General features: G+C 36.9%; 1 protein-coding gene across 2 annotated transcripts in view; it reads left to right on the top strand.

Annotated features, from left to right (window-relative positions):
- LOC141398666 (protein obstructor-E-like) overlaps positions 1-22,489 on the top strand; it is a 505,056-nt gene that overhangs the window by 423,819 nt on the left and 58,748 nt on the right. For both annotated transcript variants that reach the window (XM_073976192.1, XM_073976191.1), the window contains exon 5: positions 1,271-1,527. In XM_073976192.1, coding sequence (XP_073832293.1) covers positions 1,271-1,527 — 257 coding nt within the window. The remainder of the gene's footprint in view (positions 1-1,270; positions 1,528-22,489) is intronic.

Below are 22,489 nucleotides of genomic sequence, written 5' to 3'. Positions count from 1 at the left end.
CCATACTCTTCGTAAAACCCTTGACAGCATCGCAAGGTATGATTAGGAATGGAATCGACAAGGAGAACTCATGGCGAAGAACGCTAACAACGGACATCGCAAAAATAAACCTCTAATTTAATAAAAAAAAAAAAAACAAAAACTATTCAAGGGATCTGATGCAAAAATTCTATCTTGTGGGAGAACGGATTTGGTTATTTTAGATTTTCAACATAAACATTTTTTGGTCAACTTTTGTATAACACTGTAGTCATTATTTTTGAGCCGATTAGCCTTTGTCCTGGCCTCGTATTAGTAAGATGGTATATACTTACTGCCAACTAATTATGCTAAGAATTGTGAATTAAATTAATAAACTGATAAGGATGTGCAACATTTCATAAGTTTATAGGCCTGGACAGTAGTCAGTAATGCGATAGGTTTATTACGACAGAAACTGTATAAGTAATCTCTTACTGAAGCTTAAAATTTATACACATTAACTATTTTACTTACCGTATATTGTAGTTTTGTTTGATCTCTGTCATCGTATCTATTCACATTCCCCCCATCTACCTTAAGACTCACCTACAAGGAAACAATGACACATTGTGGTCCTATCAATCTAAATTGCAGTATAAAGTAAATATTTAAGATGGCTTTTAAATGAAGCATCATTTAGAATATATTGACCAACATTAAACATTTCCGCCCTGCATTATTTTTATTTGGAAAATATATTGGAGATCCTTTTAAGTTAATATTTTAACATCTGGCACTTGTTACGATGTCCTTAAACAAACTTTATGTAATTTGTTGAAGTTGAAATTTTCAAACTATGTTTACAATATTGTAAACAGACATTTAAGAATTCTCTCTAGAGTTTTGTTAGTCTATGCCAAATACATGTAAGGGCCATTCATAATGTGTTTGTGTTTGTTTGAAAGTGTGGCTAAAATGAACATTTTAATGGTTTTAAATATTGGAATGATTTATGTAAATTTACTGTGTTTTTTTTCTTGTTTCTTCCTCTGCTGTAAACAACACATCTTCCTTCGAACAAAATGTTTTACAATGTTTCGACAACATCCATTTTACAAACATATACGTACCACAATATGCTGTATACTTTGGCTGGTATTGGTATCCTTGGAACTGTAATGTCTCTGTCTATACCTGTGTTATTGTTATTGGTCATGACTGCCTGCTCATGTTTGAAATGAAATGAATGGGAACATCAATGATTCTACTTTGGAACATCAAACGAAAAAAAAAATCTCCTCCACCACAGCTCTCTGCAATGATGACCCCAACGGTAATGTTCCTTTGGGTAAATCCTGCAATCGTTATTGGCAATGCCAGGGTGGTTATCCACGTTTACAACGTTGTCCAGCTATGCTTGTTTTCGATAGGCATTCATTGCGCTGTGTAGTGCCACCAACAGAAGAATGTGATATACCCACAACACCCGCACCATTTGACGGTGATGGCGAGAATAACAATGTCAGCGGAGGTGGCCAACTGGCGAAAGATGAACAGGAACGTAAGGTAAGTTTTTTGATTTTCCCTTAGGTGTATGTATTTTTTTTTATTAAGTAGAACTATAGAAATCTCCAATATTGTGTAGATTTACACAAAAGATTCGATTGAAAAACAAAATGTGGACAAAAAGAATATGCCTTTCTAAGGTTTTAAGGATATATATTGAATTTGATTAGTTGTAGTATTTTTAGGAAATGTGCTATTCTACGAATAATATAAAATCATTTTGGACTATATAAATTCATGTATGTTTAGGATGGTCTTGATCTACGACCATCCTAAGCATACCTGCTTGGGATCGAATTTTGATATATCTAGCTATATAGGGCCCAAAATACCCAACACCGTGCTCTTGAGCCAACTTTGAATGAAAAGTGCTTACATCTGGGATGTTTTTGCGGGTTCTGAAACTACATTGTTCATAGATGAGAAAAATAAAAAAAATCTCCGCTCAAATTTCAAATTTTTATGGTTTTTTAAGTTTTTCCAATTTTGCTTGGAAACTGAGGGTCCTATCGAAATGGGACTAAACACATAGTTGTAGCAGTGAGAACTCTCTACAAGATTGACCATTATGATATTTTCATAGGTTTAACCATTTTTGATATATAGAAGTTCTGATCACATCTTTAGGTTTCTTTGTTAGGGTTTTCACGATTTGCTTGAAAACGGTAAGTCTTATCGAAATGGGTCTAGAGAAAATCTTATAGCTGTGAAAATTCTTTACCAGATTAGCTGTAGACATTTTTCCTAGGTTGTATCATTTTCGATATATATAAGTTTAAGTTGGGAAATTGTAGTCATTACATTATTTTATAATGAGACGATACAGTCAGTGAATTGTGCCAATTTGAACTTCTATATCTCAAAAATTGTAAAACCTACGAACTTATCATAAAGGACAATCACGCGAAAACCTTAAAACCCTAAAACTGTGAACTTTGACCGCGATTTATTAAAAAAACGCTCCGGCGATTTTTGTTTGTTTGTTGATTTTTCTCATCTATGAACATTGTAGTTTAATAATCCGCAAAAGCTTACCAGTGTAAGCACCTCCATTTAAAGTTGGTTTAAGAGCACCGTGCAAGAAACAAAATTCGATCCGATTTTCAAAATTTTTTGTTGGCTTCGTTTTTAAGCCACAACAATGAACTGGAAAACAATTTTATCGATTGGACCATAAATGTGGGTTTTAGAGGATTTCCATGAAAATGCACTTTTGGCCCCATACAAATTACTATGGAAACGAAGATCGCCTGAGTGGCATAGGTTAAGATAGACAAGATTTTTGGGTCAAATGGAAAAGATTTAGGAGTTCAAGCAAAACAAGTAAAAAAGTATCAGTCGGCTAAGCCGACAGAGATATACCCTTAGCCAGTTAATTTGAAACAGTTTATTCCAAAAAATAAATACGCACAAAAATGTGGACTAGAATTAAAGTTCAAAAGGCTTGCGGAAAAGGTACTTAAAGGAATGGACCGACATAGTCCATTATGGAAGTGGATCTTATTTTGGTAGTCATATATTTTCGATAGATATCGCGCCCTCTAGTCATTTCAGTTGGTCATCGTATAAGTTTTGCACCAGTATTCCAGGAAGCATGGACTTATCCACGGAAAACATAATATACCTAAGGAGAAAAAAATTTAGACAACATATTGGGATATCCAAATTGATTGCTCCGTTCAAGAGATATCGTGCATACCGTTATAGTGACATTCTTTAAATATTGGGGGAAGTACCGGAAGTTGTGGACCTGTATTACCGATCTTCAAACTTAAACTAAGTTTGTACAAAATATTACTAAAACCAAATTTTGGACCGAATCGGTTGATCCGTTCGACAGTTGTCGTGCGCTCCAGCCAGCCAGACAGACAGAAGGACGGACATGGCTAAATCAACTCAAAATTGTCTGAAACGGATTTCGTCCAACATACTTGGGGTCTAAAACCATTATTTCGATGAGGCACATTTTGCCCGTCTGAAAGTGTATATACCTTCGTTAGCATAAATGCTGAGGGTATAAACATTAAGTTGACCGGGCCGAACTTTTTATACCCCACCATAAAATATTCTGAACTAAAATGGAGTAATTAGTTTCCTGTTAGGAGCAAATATTGTTCGAATGCGGATACCCAGATGCCTATTTTTGGTCAAAAAACGGTAGGGAATTGTAGCTAAAATCTTTAAAATACCGAAAATCGGGGGTACTGTTATAAGGGGATATAACAAAACATGGACCTATGTTAACGATTTGTGGCGGAGAAGTTTCGTGACCACTGAAAACCTCAAGTGTCAAATTACAGCTAGTTCGGTTCCAAATTGTAACTAAAATCCTCAAAATACCGAGAATCGGGGTACCGTTATATGGGACTATACCAAAACATGGTCCTATGTTAACGATTTTTAGTGGAAAAGATTCGAGACCACTGAGAAACACAGATGTCAAATTTCAGCTAGTTCGGTCGAAAAATTTAGATAAAATTCTCAAATAACTTAAATCGGGTGGCACCGTTATATGGGGGCTATACCAAAACATGGACCTCTCTTGACAATTTTAGTGGAGCAGTTTTTTGGTCATTGAGAACCTCAAATGTCAAATTTCAGCTAATTCGGCCAGGAAAATGTAGCGGAAGTTTTTAGATCTCTTAAAACTCCAAATGCCGAGTTGGAGCCAATTTGCGAGGAAATTGTAACTAAAATCCTCAAAATACCGAGAATCGGGGTACCGTTATATGGGACCATACCAAAACATGGTCCTATGTTAACGATTTTTAGTGGAAAAGATTCGAGACCACTGAGAAACACAGATGTCAAATTACAGCTAGTTCGGTCGAAAAATTTAGATAAAATTCTCAAATAACTTAAATCGGGTGGCACCGTTATATGGGGGCTATACCAAAACATGGACCTCTCTTGACAATTTTAGTGGAGCAGTTTTTTGGTCATTGAGAACCTCAAATGTCAAATTTCAGCTAATTCGGCCAGGAAAATGTAGCGGAAGTTTTTAGATCTCTTAAAACTCCAAATGCCGAGTTGGAGCCAATTTGCGAGGAAATTGTAGCTAAAATCCAAAAAAAAAAAACCATAAATCGGGAGGTAGCGTTATATGGGGGCTGTACCAAAACGTGGACCTATCTCGACAATTTTTAGTGGAGAAATTTCTTGGCCATTGGAAACTTCAAATGTGAAATTTCAGCTAGTTCGCTCAAAAAATCCTCAAAATCCCTTAATCGGGTGGTACAAAACATGGACTTATATAGTCCTTATTTTGCACAGTGGTATATCGGAAAAACTTTATTGACAAATTAAAAAAAAATAATAATAAAAATAGTAATCATTCGAGTTCCTCTACCAATTAGGACTCAAAATTTTTGTAATTGATCGAAGTTTAATACAAAACGTGAAAATTGCATTCAAGCCCACTGCACAAAATTTTTTTCTATTTTGTATTAGATAGCTCGTAAAGCAACAAAAAATAAAAAAAGTTGTTCCAAATTGACCAATATTAAAGAAGTTATGAGTATTTCTTTGCATATAGTTTTTACAGCATTCGTCTTTTTCAAAGCACGATGTCACGATGTCTCAAAAAAAAAAAATTAAAATATACTAAAATGTTTTCCTGATGAGTAGACCGCGGAATCCTGTGCAAATGCATATACATATGGTTAGGATGGTCGTAGAGAAAATCTGATTAGACAGAAACTCGTTTTATCACAAAATAAAACGAATTAGGCCCAGAAATTTTTGCATATTTTGCATATCGTGCATATTTTTACATACTTGCACAAAATGAGCATATGCAAAACCATATGCAAAAATATATACATGGATTTGTGGTCTAAAAATCCCACTGAAATGGCTGAAATGTGGTATTAAGTCTTCGTTAGAGGTATGAAACTTTTCACCTACAATTTGTCAGTATAGGCCCACGTCTTCATATAGCCCCTATAGAACGGTACATCCCGATTTTCGGTATTTTGAAATTTGTAGCCTCAATATCCCACCGAAATGACTGAAATTTGGTATTTAATCTTCGTTGGGGGTATAAAACTTTCCACCTAAAATTTCTCGGTATAGGTTCGCGTCTTCATATAGACCCCATAGAACGGTAACTCCGGATTTCTGGTATTTTGAAGGTTGTGGCCTCAAAAGTGGTTGAAATTTAGTATTAAGTCTTCCTTGGGGGTATAAAATTATCCACCAGAAATTTGTCGATATAGGTCCACGTCTTTATATAGCCCTCATAGAACTGTACCTCCGGATTTCTGGTATTTAGAAGGTTGTGGCCTCAATATCCCTCCGAAATGGATGAAATTTGGTACTAAGTCTTCCATGGGGGTATAAAACGTTTCACCTGAAATTTATCGGTATAGGTCCTCGTCTTCATATAGCCCCCATAGTACGATATCTCCCGATTTCCGGTATTTTGAAGGTTGTGGTCTCAATATCCTGCCAAAATGGCTGAAATTTGGTATTAAGTCTTCCTTGAAGGTAAACAACTTTCCACCTAAAATTTGTCGGTTTAGGTTCAGGCCTTCATATAGCCCCCATAGAACGATACCTCCCGATTTTCGATATTTTGAAGGTTGAGGCTGTGGTTATGCATTTCTCTATTTTATTGACTTGTTTGAAAAGAATTTTAAACAGAAAAATTTTACATGCAAAAATTGCTGTACCTGTTACTGAAATATTTGTTGCATAAGAAAATATGTAAAATGCATAAATTTTGCATATGCAAAAATTTACGGATTTTGCATAATTTTACATTTGCCATATGTTTCGATTGCCATTGAAATAGAAGCCAAAAATATGCCCCGTTCCAAAATTTGACATGAATCCGACCAAAAATAGGTTTTGCATAAAATTCCGCTGTCTAGTAATGAGCAGCATCACCACAGCAAAAAATAAAGGAAATCAAAAATCTCATTTGGAAAAAGTGTCCGATTTCATTCAGAAATCCCCATATATACTTTATATGGTCGCAAGCGATTAGTTCGATTTGTTACAAACAGAAAAACAAACATAAAAATATATAAGGGCGTAAAAGCAAAAATTCCCACAAAGCTGAATTTTGGTTAAAGCTAACGTCCTATTAGTCTCCATCGATCCCATGTGTGCGAACGAAGTTATTCTGGGTTAAAGGTCATTTTTGAAGGCCTTATTCAGTTTTTTTGATTTTTCTCAAAAACGGTAAGACCTATCAAAATCGACTAAAGTAAGAGTAAAGACATAATAATTGTCTAAAAGAATGGTATTTATGACTTTTCAACAGGAGTCACCATTCTTGAGATACACATGTGAAGAAATAAGCCGCGTAAGAACATCATGAGGCGGACCGGTTAAAATAACAACGCCATGTGTTAAGTATTTCCATAAGCTTTCAAACAATACCCACTTTGCAGTAATCGGTTCAGTAGAACCGGGTCTAACCCGATTTTAAATCTGGTCCTTCGGGAATTACTCTACTAAACACCCTCCGATTTTGTTGGTATTTTTTTTAAAAGATAGGTATAATTTTGCTCTTGAAGGAAACATATATTCTTTGGGGACAGATGCGGTTACTGCGGTTATTTTTGCCGTTTCACCTGAATATGTGCGTATTTCCCTTTTAAGTGCATATTAATGATGTGTTTTTTAGAACTATATATTATAAAGACTAAACTTGTAGATACTTTTTCTGTCTGCAATATTTGCTCCAGTCACTTTTTTGATTAGACCCATCGTTTTCAAGTAAAAATCCGAAAACCTGAAAAATCTCTACATTTTGACCTTTGACCCCGAATAACTGTTTTAGCACATATGGGATTTATGGGGACTTTTAGGACATTGCTTCTAATGGCAAACCCTATCTCTCCACCAAAATTTAGCTTTGTGAAAATATTTGCTATTTTGATGTCTATTTTAACTGGACTATCTAAGGACTAGGGATCTTAACCCGCCTTTCAACCCTAGACACACCAACGTTGAAATTTAGTGTGGACTATTAAATAAACACAAAATCTTATTTCTCCCACAGTACCCAGCCTGCCTTTATCCAACACGTCCTCATTCTCAGTTAACTCCATTGAACCTCAATCACCACACATCACAACGCTTGGGCTCCCTATTAATTACATACTATGTGACGCAGAGAATTACATTTACAAAACTACTCTAATGTAACACAATCACAACAACAATACACATAATTCTATATTTTTCTTGACATAAGAATAGGAATAAACGTTCACACAGAAATGGTCTCTGTCGTCATACATTCACTCAACACTTGACTATTCTGTTCAATAGTAGCTTCCGTTCCCTTCATTGCTTCCATGCCCAGTGTTTTTCGTTTTTTCATTCCTACTAAGCACACATGGGCCATGACGCATCGCCATCGCCACATTACCGTCCATAAGCATGCAATCAATTCGTTTCGTTCCTCCCCACGAAACTTGTGGTGGCGTTCTCTTCCATTGTGGTTACTTACTTGTACGAGTCTATATTTAGAACAGCCATTCATTCATTCATTTTTTCTGTAATTAATTCCAATGCTTAAAATTCACATTTGCTTTTTCCCAATTTTCTTCGTATAAATGCATGTCTCAATTGGCGTGCTAGTACACGTAGTCAGTGCGGTTCGTCTCCATTCTGTTGAAAAGGTTGGCTACATTCCCATCAATTGTGGCAAAATATAAACAACCATCTATTAGTAAAGAATATTTCTTTCACACAAAACAAAAAATCCAACAAAAACTACTTTACAACAACAACATCTTTACTTTCTATATCACTAAGAAATTTGCGATTAGGAAGATAATGGAAACATTTCAGTCGAAAAACAGAAGCAGCTATGGAGAATTGTAATCGTGCTTTTTTGGTAGATTTTATTTTTTTTTTCAATTCGTGTGGATGTCTATGGGATTATACTTAAAGAATTTGCTAAATGCCATAATTAGTATTTGTTACTGAATTTTTATGAATCAATATGATTTTAAATTATGGACAATGCGATTCAAAGTGCAATGTAGATATTGCTTGACGGATAAATGTTCCAAACAAACATATTACACAATTAAGGGGTTATAGCCAAAAAACCATTTTCATGATTTTTACAAGAAATATACCAAACTTTTTTAGAAGATTTTTTCATCTGAAACGGCACACACCTGAGCTACTTTCGGAATTTTTGTTGTTGAATAATATTGCATAGTCTTCTGACAAATGCCTGCCTACGAAACGCTATTTTTACTAAAACAGTTTGTGGTGCCCATTGTAGCTCGGAAACGAATAAACCGATCAGCATATACTTTTGTGGGGTCATTAGGAACATATCGTATCCTTAAGCGAAACGTATCCTTAATACGATTCGAATAAAAATTAATTCAAACTACTACCAAACTTCTGTTTCTTGACACATATTTGATTCGTTTTTGTTTTCTATATCAAACAAAAATATTCTACAACAATAGGAGTTTTGTCGCAATTCGGACGATTTTGAATTATAATGTGCCGTTTCCAAGGTACGTCTTTCGTTCTCTATTCGTTGTACGAATACTTATTACTTATTTCTCCATACAAAATTCTATGTGCTAATGACCATTTTTCTACGTTGTTCATGTAAAAATACTCTCTGAACGACGAATAAATATGTCCCATCCCTAATCCCAGATAGCATTTAGAAGACTGTTTTTTCAAAAATCACATTGAGGAGTCTTTTTAGAGTCCTTTTGGTGATCAAAACTGATTAAGTCGCTTGTATGATCAGAAAGGGACTCGAAAGTGACTCCCTGTAGTGATTAAAAAGAGTTCAATTTAAAATACAACAATAAATGTGTAGAAATCATAAAATAGTCATTGAAGTGTTTAAAATGTGACCATTTTTTGTTATTTATTGTCACATTTTGATCATCTGGAAGATTGAAAGTGCTTAATCAAAAAGAGTCATGCAGGTGTTTGAAAAGTGATTATAATTATGTATCTTCTGATCATATTTTGAACAGTTAGGTGATTAAAAACTGATTGCTTTGTTTTATTTTTATTTGGTTGTAAATAAAAAAATAAAATTCTCATATACACTTTCTACAAAACTTTGATATAAATGTAACGTATAACATTAAGTGTATATACAAACACAACACATGTTCAGGTTTTGCCAAGTGAAATGAAGAAGCAGTATACTCACCGCCCAACATAAAGGATAAATAAAAGTCATAACAAATCAGAAGAGAAAACGAAGGAAAGAAAAAGAGAATAAAGGGAAAATTCTTTTAATTTATTTCGTTTAATAAAAATACTCATAAATGACTCCATAAAGATTCATAAACGATTATAAACATGACCCAAAAAAGACTCGAAAAAGAGTCCCAAATTACCAATAAATGATTGAAATGCGAATCGAAAAAGACTTTATATACCATCAGAAAATGGGCAAAAATGACTCGAAACTAATGCAGAGGAAGACTCATTTGTGATTTGCTTAGACGGGTCGCCTGAGGTTATGTTTTCCTACCGACAAAGGAGTCATTTATGATCAGAAAATGAGCTCATATTCCAGCTTTTTAATCGTGCAGTCGGATCAAAAAAGACTCGAATTTGATTAAAATTTTAAAAAAATGCTGGCTGGGGAATTTTTCGAAAAAAATAAATAATGACATGTCTAAATTAGAGTTGTATAGTTCACGAACGAACTAGTTCAATTGAACGGTTCATTGAAAAGAGCGTACGAACTAGATCAGTTGATATAGTTCATTATAGTTCAGTAGTTCACTGAGCACTGACCGAAAGATAAAAGAACGATCAACAAAGGAACGGTTAAACAACGAACGATTCAGTACATCATTCACGTATCAAAATGTGACGCCGTCGTCAGAGTTAACTGATGCCTTCGTAAAGGTAATAGTTTAGTTTAAATTTTGTATTTTACACACACAAATTTATTCATCGTAGTTTTGTAATTTTAATATTTTCATATAATAATTACAAATTTAAAGTTAAAAAAAATTCCAAACTTGTTTTTTAATCACACCAAACCTATTTTTGCTGCTGATCGGTATAAATATGTATGTATACATGTGTTTGTATACAAATGAACGAACGAGTCCGAGCAGGTGAACGATAGAACGAAAAGACAGCTGACTGACATAGCTTTTCGACGAACGATTGAACTACTGAAATAAAAGAACGACCTAGTTCGTTGAAAAGAGCTGAACTAAAAAGAGCGATCAGCTAAAAGAGCTAAAAAGTACAACTCTAGTCTAAATTAGGGCTGCTCGTACAACTACAAACATATTTTGTTATTGTGTTGGTTTTGAAACGCAAACATTTTGATAGTTTCCCAACATACTATTCAGTCTGATTTTACAAAATTTACGAAAAACAATTCGTATAAATAAATTCTACAATTTCACGGATAAGCTAATAATTAGCATACACATTCATTATTTTCAAGAGAACCAAGTTTCGTTATACTCCATTGGCTACACAAATATGATGTTTTGTTCGAGTAATGTTGGTTTGTTGGGTTGTCTTGTGTAATGGAAAAAATGTGTGTATTGAACATTTTCATTTCAAAAACAAAAGCTCTCTTTTTCAATTGTGTGAGTGAGCAAATTGACACACACCGACAGGAGAAGTGCGCCCTTTGAGCAGCCTTGTTTCAAAAACAAAAGATCTCTTTTTCAATTGTGTGAGCGAACAAATCGACACACACCGACAGCAGAAGTGCGCCCTTTGAACAGCCCTAGTCTAAAATCGAAATTGAAAAATTTGATGAAAACTCAAAAATTTTTAGAAAGAAGGAAAATGATGAATGAAAATTAATTAACTAAAAATTTAATATAGATTCAGAAGTAAGAAGGTTGCGTTTCCTTTCTAATTCCACACACATTTCTTGCCCAGTAGTTAAAAATCTCGTAAAAAATCAGAAACAAATAACTGAAAGTCGGTGTACACATTTTTTTCATATGTCGCTCTCTTTAATTTTGAAAATAGAAATATATACAAATATATTACAAATACAAAATTATTCAGAATTTATGGAAAATATGAATTAAATTAAATATAAGAGATACATTTGAAGGAAAGCCTGATGTCTTTCCTGCTCATTGTATGTTTAATTAATGTGTTTTGGTTCGTTCGACAGGCGAACAACGTATTTGAAACGCTCGTGTGAACATGACACTAGAAAAAAAAGGCCACTCATTTTCCAAAAAAAAACAATGGTGATCTTTAAAAATTTCGAGTTCAACGAAAAAATGGATAGTTTCTCGCCACAGGTGGTAACCCCTTAAACAAATTGTCGAGATAAATAATACAGAAGTGTCCGGTAAACAATGTATAGTCTCGATAATCAGTAATGAGTCAGTATATATAGTCTCGATAATCCGGACACTCGTCAATCCAAACAACGCGGTGATCCGGACACTAGGATTTTTTACATTGTAGACTCTATAATCCGGACATCTCATATTTTTCGTACCTCGATAATCCGGTCATCAATATTTTTTTCCTATTTTGAGCATTAGATTCTTATTTATTTCATTGACGTTTTCGTTCTTAGCAATAGCAGTTGGTGTAAAAATAAGAAAAATTAAGTTTTAGTATTGGATAGCCTAGTTCCCTTAAAAATCTTTGTTGGATGTTCGTTTCCTCTAAAAGAATTATTTCATTAGCCTTCTGATTAGTGAGAAAGTTCATTTGGAGCATAAAATGTATCCAAGGGTATTTTACTTAGAAACGTTTAAAACATTTAAAGCGGTGGGATTAATAACATAGTTTTTAGATTTAGATTTTTTAGATTCTCTAACAAATTTTTTGAATCACTGAAAAAATTGGTAACATTAAAAATTATGAATGAAAAGTTTAAATAAAAGTTGACAGTCTCTTGCAATAGGCAGAACTTAACGATTACTTTTTTGGCCGCCACAAGCCTGCTATGAAAAAAACAAAAGAAAAGAAAAACAAATCCCTCTAAAGTTGACGACCCCCGCAAACGTTTTAAGGACCATGATCTGCGAATCTGCACATGGAATGTTCGCACTCTTTATAGAGAAGGTGCAGCTTACGCATTGGCAGATGTACTGGAAAAGTACAAGGCATATTACTGCCATACAGGAAATACGATGGAATGGGAAAGGCGTCACAACAACACCTAAAGGTGACGCACTGTATTATAGCTGCCATCACATAAAGCATGAGTTTGGTTGCGGATTTGTAGTTGGTCGGAGGTTAAAACACCTGGTCTTCAGCTTCACACCTGTGAATGAAAGACTTGCTACAATTCGAATAAAAGCAAAATTCTTCAACATCAGCTTTATTTGCGCTCATGCACCCACTGAAGACAAGGACGAACTGACCAAAGATATATTTTATGAGCGCTTAGAAAAAACATATGACCGTTGTCCTGCCCATGACATTAAAATTATTCTAGGCGATTTTAATGCCAAAATTGGAAAGGAAAATATCTTTGGGCCAACAGTCGGAAAAATCAGTCTCGTAGCGCACGAGAGAGGTATCTGGAGAAAAGGAGAGAGGAGAAGTGTCTTTTCCGCAGGAAAAAGAGAGAGATGGAAAAGCGGGAGTGTGAAAAAATCGAGATGTACAGGAACCAAAATGAAGTCCGAAAATTCTACCAAAGAGTCAAACATCAAACTGATGGCTTTGGTACAGGCACATTCTCCTGTAGATACCAGCAAGGCAATTTGGTAACTGATACAGATAGTGTGCTCAGGATATGGAAAGAACATTTTTCAAAACTGTTGGTATCCAATAGCAGCGAAGACGACGAAGATACAACAGACCCAATCCCAGAAGATGGTATTGAATGTATACCGCCCAGCCAAGATGAGGTAAAGACAGCAATAAATCGGCTGAAGAATAATAAGGTAGCAGGAGCCGATGGCTTACCAGCCGAGCTGTTCAAAACCGGAGGCGACACGCTGATAAGGTGTATTCATCAGCTAGTTAGCACCATTTCGCAGAAAGAACGAGTACCAGACGATTGGAACCAGAGTATCCTGTGCCCAACTATACGAGTAGGGACATAAGTCTACTCCCTATTGCCTACAAGATCGTGTCAGGGATATTGTGCAAACGACTAAAGCCTATGGTCAACGAGATAATTGGACCATACCAATGCGGCTTTAGACCTGGCAAGTCCACCATTGACCAGATATTTACCCTGCGGCAAATCCTGGAGAAGACGCAAGAGGTGCAGATCGACACATACCACCTTTTTGTCGATTATAAAGCAGCCTTCGACAGCCCGCTGCGTTCAAAGGTATTCCATGCAATGTCTGAATTTGGTATCCCCGCAGAGCTCATCCGGCTTTGTAAAATGACTTTAACTGACACGAGGTCCTCAGTTAAAATAGGAAAGAACCTCTCCGAAGAGTTTGGTACCAAAAGAGGTTTCAGACAAGGAGACAGCCTTTCGTGTGATCTCTTCAACATCCTGCTGGAAAAGGTTATACGAGAGGCAAACGTCAAAAGAAGTGGCACAATCTACACCAATAGCCACATGGTACTTGCTTATGCTGATGATATAGACATCATGGGACGATCAGTAAAAGAACTAACTGATACCTTTATGAAGGTCGAAGGAAAATCTGCTAAAGTGGGTCTGGCGGTAAACGGTGAGAAGACAAAGTTAATGGTGTCGACGCGCAATGCGTCCATTGAGCTCGGGCCAACTGTGGAAGTTGGTTCTTATTAATTTTGAGGTAGTAAAAGACTTCGTCTACCTCGGCACCTCCGTAGACACAACAAACGACATCAGTTGTGAAATAAAAAGAAGAATTGTATTGGCCAACATATGCTACTTTGGTTTAAGTAAGCAGTTTAAAGGCAAAACCACATCTCGTCAAACCAAAATAACGCTATACAAAACACTGATACTACCCGTGCTGATGTATGGTTTCGAAGCCTGGGTACTTGCGCACGCAGACATGGCTGTGCTTGGTGTGTTTGAGAGAAATATTCTTCGAAAGATCTACTGACCACTCTGCGGACCACGAGCTGTATCTGCTATACAACGACATCAATGTAGTTAAACGTATCGAGATGCAGCGATTGTGTTGACTAGGCCATATCATAAGAATGAGCGAAGATGAACCCGCTAAAAAGGCGTATAAATACGGACCGCTTGGCGGTGCACGCAGAATTGGCAGGCCTAGGAATAGATGGCGCAAACAAGTGGATGAAGAGATGAAAAGGCGCGGTATTCCAGAGTGCGAAGCAACAAATAGAGGGAAATGGAGATCTTTTCTTAGTTCGGGCTATGGAACAAATGTTCTGTAATGGGCCAGCTAAGTAAGTAAGTAATACCTTACTGAAAACTTTTGTTAATTATCGAAGCTATAAGCTTTTTAATTTTATCGATTTTTGTCGGTAACGCAAAAAAACTAGTTAGAAAATCGCACTACTTGTATAGAAATTACAATAATTTTTAATAAAAAAATTATGAGTCCTTTTATTTTCATTCTTTGATATACAAAATTACCGGCAACACGGATTGATTAGTGTCTTATTGCAAGACTATAACTTTAGTATAAAACAATTCCTTTATTGGTCATAAAGTCAGTTGCTGATGTTCATAGAAATAGATAAAATATATTCACCATAATGACTAAAATATATTTAAATTTTGAAGTTATATCTCAAGTCGAAAGAGGCTATGTTCCATGGACTCTCAATATCCGTACATGGACTACGAACTTTATATCCTTAAAAAACTATGAATAAATATACACCAATAGAAGAAAAGTTTAAACTACATACAAAAATACACGGAGGAGTAAAATTAAGAAGTAAATTTTGTAGCCAAGATGGCTGCTCCCAGTCTAAAAATGTTCGCAACCCGTGATATTTGCCTAACATGAATTCGTTTTGCTAAGATTTCAGGTTATTATCTGGTAAACGTCAGTTATTAATGATTTTAACTTACCAAATTATATGTTTTTATTACTACACGGTAATCTGGACAATTCGATAATCCGGACATCGCCGAAACATGTGGTGTCCGTATTATCGAGAATATACCATATCATATATTGTGATTTTTATTGGAAGTACTTCTGCATTTCCTTTACATGTGACCTACAATTGGAATGAGGCTCCATATTCTTCCGCCCACCAAAAGCACACACGATTATATAGATAATTGTTGTTATCAACCCCAACATAATTCGGTATCCTATAACGTATCCCTAACATATCTTTCAGATTATTAATTCAGACTAACAAACATATGGAAAATTATGTGATTATTTTTGTTTTTCAAAGGGTTCGTTTATCCCACAGACCTTTTTGGCCAAAACATGTTTAACCAAAATGAAGGCAAAGTCTTCACATAATATAATGTAAAACAAACATACCCTAGTTTTGTGATTAATTGTTGAATACCCAACAATTGTTTATTCTTCTAAATTTTCAAATGAAGTTCACTGAACAATGTGGAGAAAAAAAGGCAGTCTACGAAATGGTCAGACATTTTGACCATTTTGTTTAGAATTTACATTTTTAACAACATAATAAATCGGTAGACTTCCCCCTCCCACTTGACATGTACACTGTTTTGTGGTCATGTTAAGGAAATTAAGTCGGACCGACAAAAAGAGTTATTAATCTTCTATGTATGTCGGGGGTGTGTGATATAAAAGGATACAGATTGTGATGGCCTCATGTAATGTTTAACATATTAGATTTGTTTAAATAAATGTTTTTGTTGAAATAGGTTTTTGGGTTAAATATTCATTCTTTCAACACAAAACTTGTTGATATTAATGACTTTTAATTTTTTTTTATTTCGAAGACATCATCTGTTTATGTTTGTCAACACGTTTATAGTAATTTGAAATTGAAAGAAAACAATTTCAGGGCAGTTATGTTTTAAAGAATTTGTACAACGTATTTTTTTTTAAATTTCAAAAAATCGGTTAGATTATGAAAGAGAGGGGATGAACAGAAAACACGTATATCGGAGTTTTGAATTTGTGGATAATGTTCACCCTATCTCAAAAATTGTAAAACCTAAGAAAAAATCATAAAGGACAATCTTGTAGAGAATATTCTTAGCTACAACATTTTCTGAAGCCCCATTTCGATAGTATTTGCCGTTTTCAAACCTAAAAACTCTAAGAATGTAACCCTTAAATGTAATACCAGAAACCGAAAAAATTTGCCAGGTGTAAGCTTACTTACTTACTTAGCTGGCCCATTACAGAACATTTGTTCCATAGACCGAACTAAGAAAAGATCTCCAATTCTCTCTGTTTAGTGCTTCGCTTTTTGGAATACCGCGCCATGTCATCTCTTCATCCGCTTGTTTGCGTCATCTATTCTTTGGCCTGCCAATTCTGCGTGCACCGCCATGTGGCCCGAATGTATACGCCTTTTTAGCGGGTTCATCATCGCTCATTATTATGATATGGCCTAGCCAACGCAATCGCTGCATCTCGATACGTTTAACTATATTGTTGTCGTTGTATAGCAGATACAGCTCGTGGTTCATACGACGTCAATAGTCACCGTCAACGCAGATTGGTCCGTAGATCTTTCGAAGAATTTCTCTCTCAAACACGCCAAGAACTGCCGTATCTGCTTGCGCAAGTACCCAGGCTTCGGAACCATACATGAGCACGGGTAGTATCAGTGTTTTGTAAAGCGTTATTTTTGTTTGATGAGTTGTGGCTTTGTTTTTAAAGGGCTTACTTAAGCCAAAGTAGCATATGTTGGCCAACACAATTCTTCTTTTTATTTCACAACTGATGTCGTTTGTTGTGTTTATGGCGGTGCCGAGGTATACGAAGTCTTTTACTACCTCAAAATTATAGGAACCAACTTCAACAATTGGTCCGATCTCAATGGACGCATTGCGCGTCGACACCATCAGCTTGGTCTTCTTGCCGTTTACTGACCCATTTTAGCAGATTCTCCTTCGACCTTCATAAAGGTATCGGTTACTTCTTTTACTAATCGTCCCATGATGTCTATATCATCAGCATATGCAAGTAACATGTGGCTACTGGAGTAGATTGTGCCACTTCTTTTGGCGTTTGACTCTCGTATAACCTTTTCTAGCAGGATGTTGAAAAGATCACACGAAAGGCTGTCTCCTTGCCTGAAACCTATTTTGGTACAAAAATCTTCGGAGAAGTTCTTTCTTATTTTAACTGAAGATCTTATGTCAATTAGAGTCATTTTACAAAGATTACCAAATTCAGACATGGCTTGGAATACCTTTGAACGTAGCGGGCTGTCGAAGGCTGCTTTATAATCGGCAAAAAGGTTGTAGGTGTCGATCTGCATCTCTTGGGTCTTCTCCTGGATTTGCCGCAGCGTAAATATCTGGTCAATGGTGGACTTGCCAGGTCTAAAGCCGCATTGGTATGGTTCAATCATTTCGTTGACCATAGGCTTTAGTCGTTCGCACAATATTCCTGACACTATCTTGTAGGCGATAGGGAGAAGGCTTATGCCCCTATAGTTGGAGCATAAAGTCTTATCTCCTTTCCTATGGACGGGACACAGAATGCTCAGGTGCCAATCGTCGGGTACGCGTTCTTCCTGCCAGATGGAGCTAACTAGCTGATGCATACACCTTATCAGCGTGTCGTCTCCGGCTTATTATTCTTCAGCCGGTTTATTGCTGTCTTTACCACATCTCGGCCGGATGGTATACATTCAATACCATCTTCTGGGATTGGATCTGTGGTATCTTCCTCGACTTCGCTACTATTGGATACCAACAGTTTGGAAAAATGCTCTTTCCATATCCTTAGCACACTATATGTATCAGTTACCAGATTGCCTTGCTGGTCTCTACAGGAGGATGTGCCACTTCCAAAGCCATCAGTTTGATGTTTCATTCTTTGGTGGAATTTTCGGACTTCATTCTGTCTCCTGTACATCCCGATTTGTTCACACTCCCATCCATCCATCTCTCTCTTTTTCCTGCGGAAAAGACGTTCCTCCTCTCTCCTTTTCACCCGATACCTCCCTCGTGCGCTACTCGTTGCTAGTGATTGTAGAGTAGCCCTATATGCCGCATTTCTCTTCGGTAGCAGCACGACACTCCTGGTCATACCATGGATTCCTTGGTGGAGGTCTCTGGTATCCAAGTATGGATTTTGCGACTGTTTGCATGGAGTGGGCAATGTTTTGCCATTGTCCTGATATGTTATCGGAACGAGGAGTGCTTTGATTAAGCAGTTGGGCCAGTTGTGTGGAATATGCTGTGCCTATCTGTTGTGATTGCAGCTTACCGATGTCCAACTTTCGCACTTTGTTTGCTACGTTTAATCTGGTACGTACCTTTGCTGCAACTAGGTGGAGGTCCGAGTCTATGTTTGCACCTCGGAACGATCGTACATCCAACACGCTTGATGCATGTCTTCCATCTATCACAACGTGATCAATTTGATTTCTTGTTCTTTGATCTGGCGACAGCCAGGTGCCCTTATGAATATCGAGATGCTTAAATCTGGTACCGCTGACTACCATGTTTCTTGCAGCGGCAAAGTCTACCAGCCTCATACCATTGTCAGATGTTTCACTGTGGACACTGAATTTCCCGACTGTTGTGCCAAAGATATTCTCCTTTGCAATTTTGGCATTAAAATCACCTAGAATAATGTTAATGTCATGGGCAGGGCAACGGTCATAAGTTTCTTCTAAGCGCTCGCAAAAAATATCTTTGGTCTGTTCGTCCTTGTCTTCAGTGGAAGCATGAGCGCAAATAAAGCTGATGTTGAAGAATTTTTCTTTTAATCGAATTGCAGCGAGTCTTTCATTCACTGGGGTGAAGCTGGAGACCAGATGTTTAAACCTCCGACCAACTACAAACTCGTAACAAAACTCATGCTTTGTGTCACAGCCAGAGATGGTCTGTATGACGATTTTTTAGGTTTTCGACGGTAAGAAAGTTGTAAACGTCGAAAACGTCATATACCCGTAGAAAACGTATAAAAAGTAGTAAACGTCATAAACCTCAAAAAATGCATGTTACCATCATATTTTTCACTTAATAATAATTTTGCTAGCCTGTCGTTGTTATTGCAGAGCGTCGGTACCTTTTTTGAAAATAACATCATATTTTTATTAATATTTTAATTTTTTAAATAACTGAAATAATTGAACAATAAATTGGATTACGCACTTAGCACGCCATCTACAATATATTCCGAACACTACCACTACCACAAAGAATTTGCGGGTGAAATAATAAACAAACATATGCATAATGTACATATAATATATAAAAAAATGTACATTTTAGAGTGAAATCTTTTTATGCCTGTTTTATAATAAAATAGGATCTCAAAAAAATAATAATAAAATGAGTTTTATTATTATGAAAAACATCGATTTTTAGGTTATATTTTCTTTTGTTTATTCCGTCAAAAACCTTGTTTGTTTCGCTAGGTTTACGACGTTTCCGACGTATGTAATATACGTCAGAAATGTATGTCAGATACGTCATAATTGCAGACAGACCATCTCTGGTCACAGCAGCTATAATAAAATGCGTCACCTTCAGGTGTTGTTGTGACGCCTTTCCGATACCATCGTATTTCCTGTATGGCTGTAATGTCGGCCTTGTAATGTTCAAGTACATCTGCCAATGCGTAATATGCACCTTCTCTATAAAGAGTGCGAACATTCCAGGTGCAGATTCGCAGATCATGGTCCGTAAAACGTTTGCGGGGTTCGTCAACTTTAGAGGGGTTTGTTTTTCTTCACTACTGAAGTCTGGCAACGATGCCAGCTGATGTGACTCGTACTGGCCTGTCGCCAGTAGCAAAGATTCTAGAGGCACTACTTCTCCCCTGTAGGAGAAGCTGTTTTCCAGTTGCCCAACATAAACATGAATTCCAGAAAATCGCATATCTTGGCACTTGGCCTATCGAAGGCCTTCGATCCCGTCAACCATGCCAAGCTGTTCGAAGATATAGAGAAGAATACCCTCCAGCTGTGTTTGAAGCTTTGGATAATCAAATATATGCGCGGATGACAGTCGTGCGTGGAATTCAGAAACAAGAAGTCCAAAACCCGTAGAGTGAAACAGGGAGTTCCCCAAGACGCGGTGATATTCCCGGAACTGTTTCCAAACGGCATAGAGATCGTAATGAACTTGGATGATTGCATGATCTTGGCATCCTATCTTATCGTGGTAGGTTTATGTCTACATAGCTGACCAAGTGCAGTTCTGAGGAACATGAAAACATCCGCCACCGCTAAATCCACAGCCACACTGTTCACCACTTGGACGACTGAAATGAGGCGTCCACTGAACATATTGGTCGATGGTGTACTGATTTCAACCACTAACTGACAAAAGATATTGAGTGTAACGTTCGATAGCATGCTTATGTGCTTATGTCGTCAGCGCAAGCCGCAGATTTTTGCGATAAAATCAGAAGTAGGAACAATGTCCTCAAGTCGCTAGACGGCAGACCTTGGGGCGTGACAAAGGAGCTTTGTTGACCTCTTACAAAACATTAGGCCGTTCTGTAGTAAGCTACGCGGCGCCAGCGTTGTATGTAAATCCCTACAAAATGCCGGACAGCAACAGGGCGCCTACTCATGACACCAGCGGGGGCGAAGGTTTTACCGGTACATTAGCACAACAGGATGTTGTCGATATAGCTCCTTCTTGGGTGTTATCGCCGTGAGCATCCGTGTCACGATTTAATGGACAGGGACGATAGGAGAGATCTGCGAGCCTATCAGGCAGGCATGGATAGCATTCACACTGACATGGTTGCACAGGCAGTACAGAGATACAGTTTGAATGCCTTACTTGGGACCACTCCTCATCCATCGCAGCAGAAAAACGCCAGCTGCCAAGGCAAAACGAGTGCCTTAGTCTAGCACCACATCTAAACCACCAGCGAAACGATCGTAGCGTATTGGTTGTATGCCTGTGGACTTTGCTAGATATCACTTTTTCAATACAAAACTCCTTAGGTCATGATAGCTCAATTAATTCAATTAAATAAAACGAATTGTTTTCGTCCAGTTAAGTTCTGGACGATGCAGCCGCCTCAATTCGTATTGGGTCCGAATTGATGGCACGATACTTTTCACATGTCCGGCATGTGGATTGGGACCACACGACACTTTGCATGTATTTAGTTGCCGAGCTAATACCTGTTTTTTATGGACGCAATTATCTCCTGTTTTTTATGGAAGCAATTAGTGCAGATTGTAGAATTTTATGCGGCCATAGGGTGTAGGCACTGACGTTGCCAAGGAGGTCGGATCATGATGCTCAGAATTTGATCGATCATATGTTTTTCTAGGAACTCTTAGAATACCTCTTTGGCTTGCTCGTCCCTATCTTCGGACCCTAGTTTTTCTTTCACCAGAATGAAACTACAAAAGTGATCCGCGTGTCGCGGAAATTAGATCGGAAATTAGATCTGATTTGGTTCCTATAGATATCACTGAAGGCGAAACCACTGGAAGTTCAGAGCTTAGACAAATCCTGAATTTAGGTGTGTTGGGCCATGTCAGTCAATACCGTTCCTTGGTATCTATAATCAAGTATATCACCTAAATGTGTTGGTCCAAATTTAAAGAAACCACTAAATTCTCCTTGCTGACTCGAAATATTAACCAATTTCCCTGCTATCCTTAAATTTGTTGAGAAGCACTTCATTTTTCATGCTCTGTTCGAAGAAACCATTTTCTTTAGCCAATCAATACCCCCTTAACAGCAACATCAGAGCAACAAATTCGTTTGTCTGTCATTTTGTCTGTTTTCCATTAAGGAAGACATCTCAAGTGGCAGATAACCTCATGTATTGTACACAAAAACTAACATTACCATCAACAAATATCCTTTATCGAAAAGGATGCCAAGCTTTTTGAAAAAAAGCAATGGGGTTCAACAACTACTGAACTCTCCAAAATAAAGACGAAGAAGCTGCAATACTCGTTCATTCGCTCTGTTGTCTAAAGTATTGAATATTGAATAACAAAA

The sequence above is a fragment of the Musca autumnalis genome, unplaced genomic scaffold, assembly GCF_047663935.1.
Source record: "Musca autumnalis isolate F117 unplaced genomic scaffold, ASM4766393v1 scaffold_3, whole genome shotgun sequence".
NCBI classification, from domain to species: Eukaryota; Metazoa; Arthropoda; class Insecta; order Diptera; family Muscidae; genus Musca; species Musca autumnalis.
Note: the sequence above shows the minus strand (reverse complement) of the source record. Positions and strands in the feature narration are given on the sequence as shown.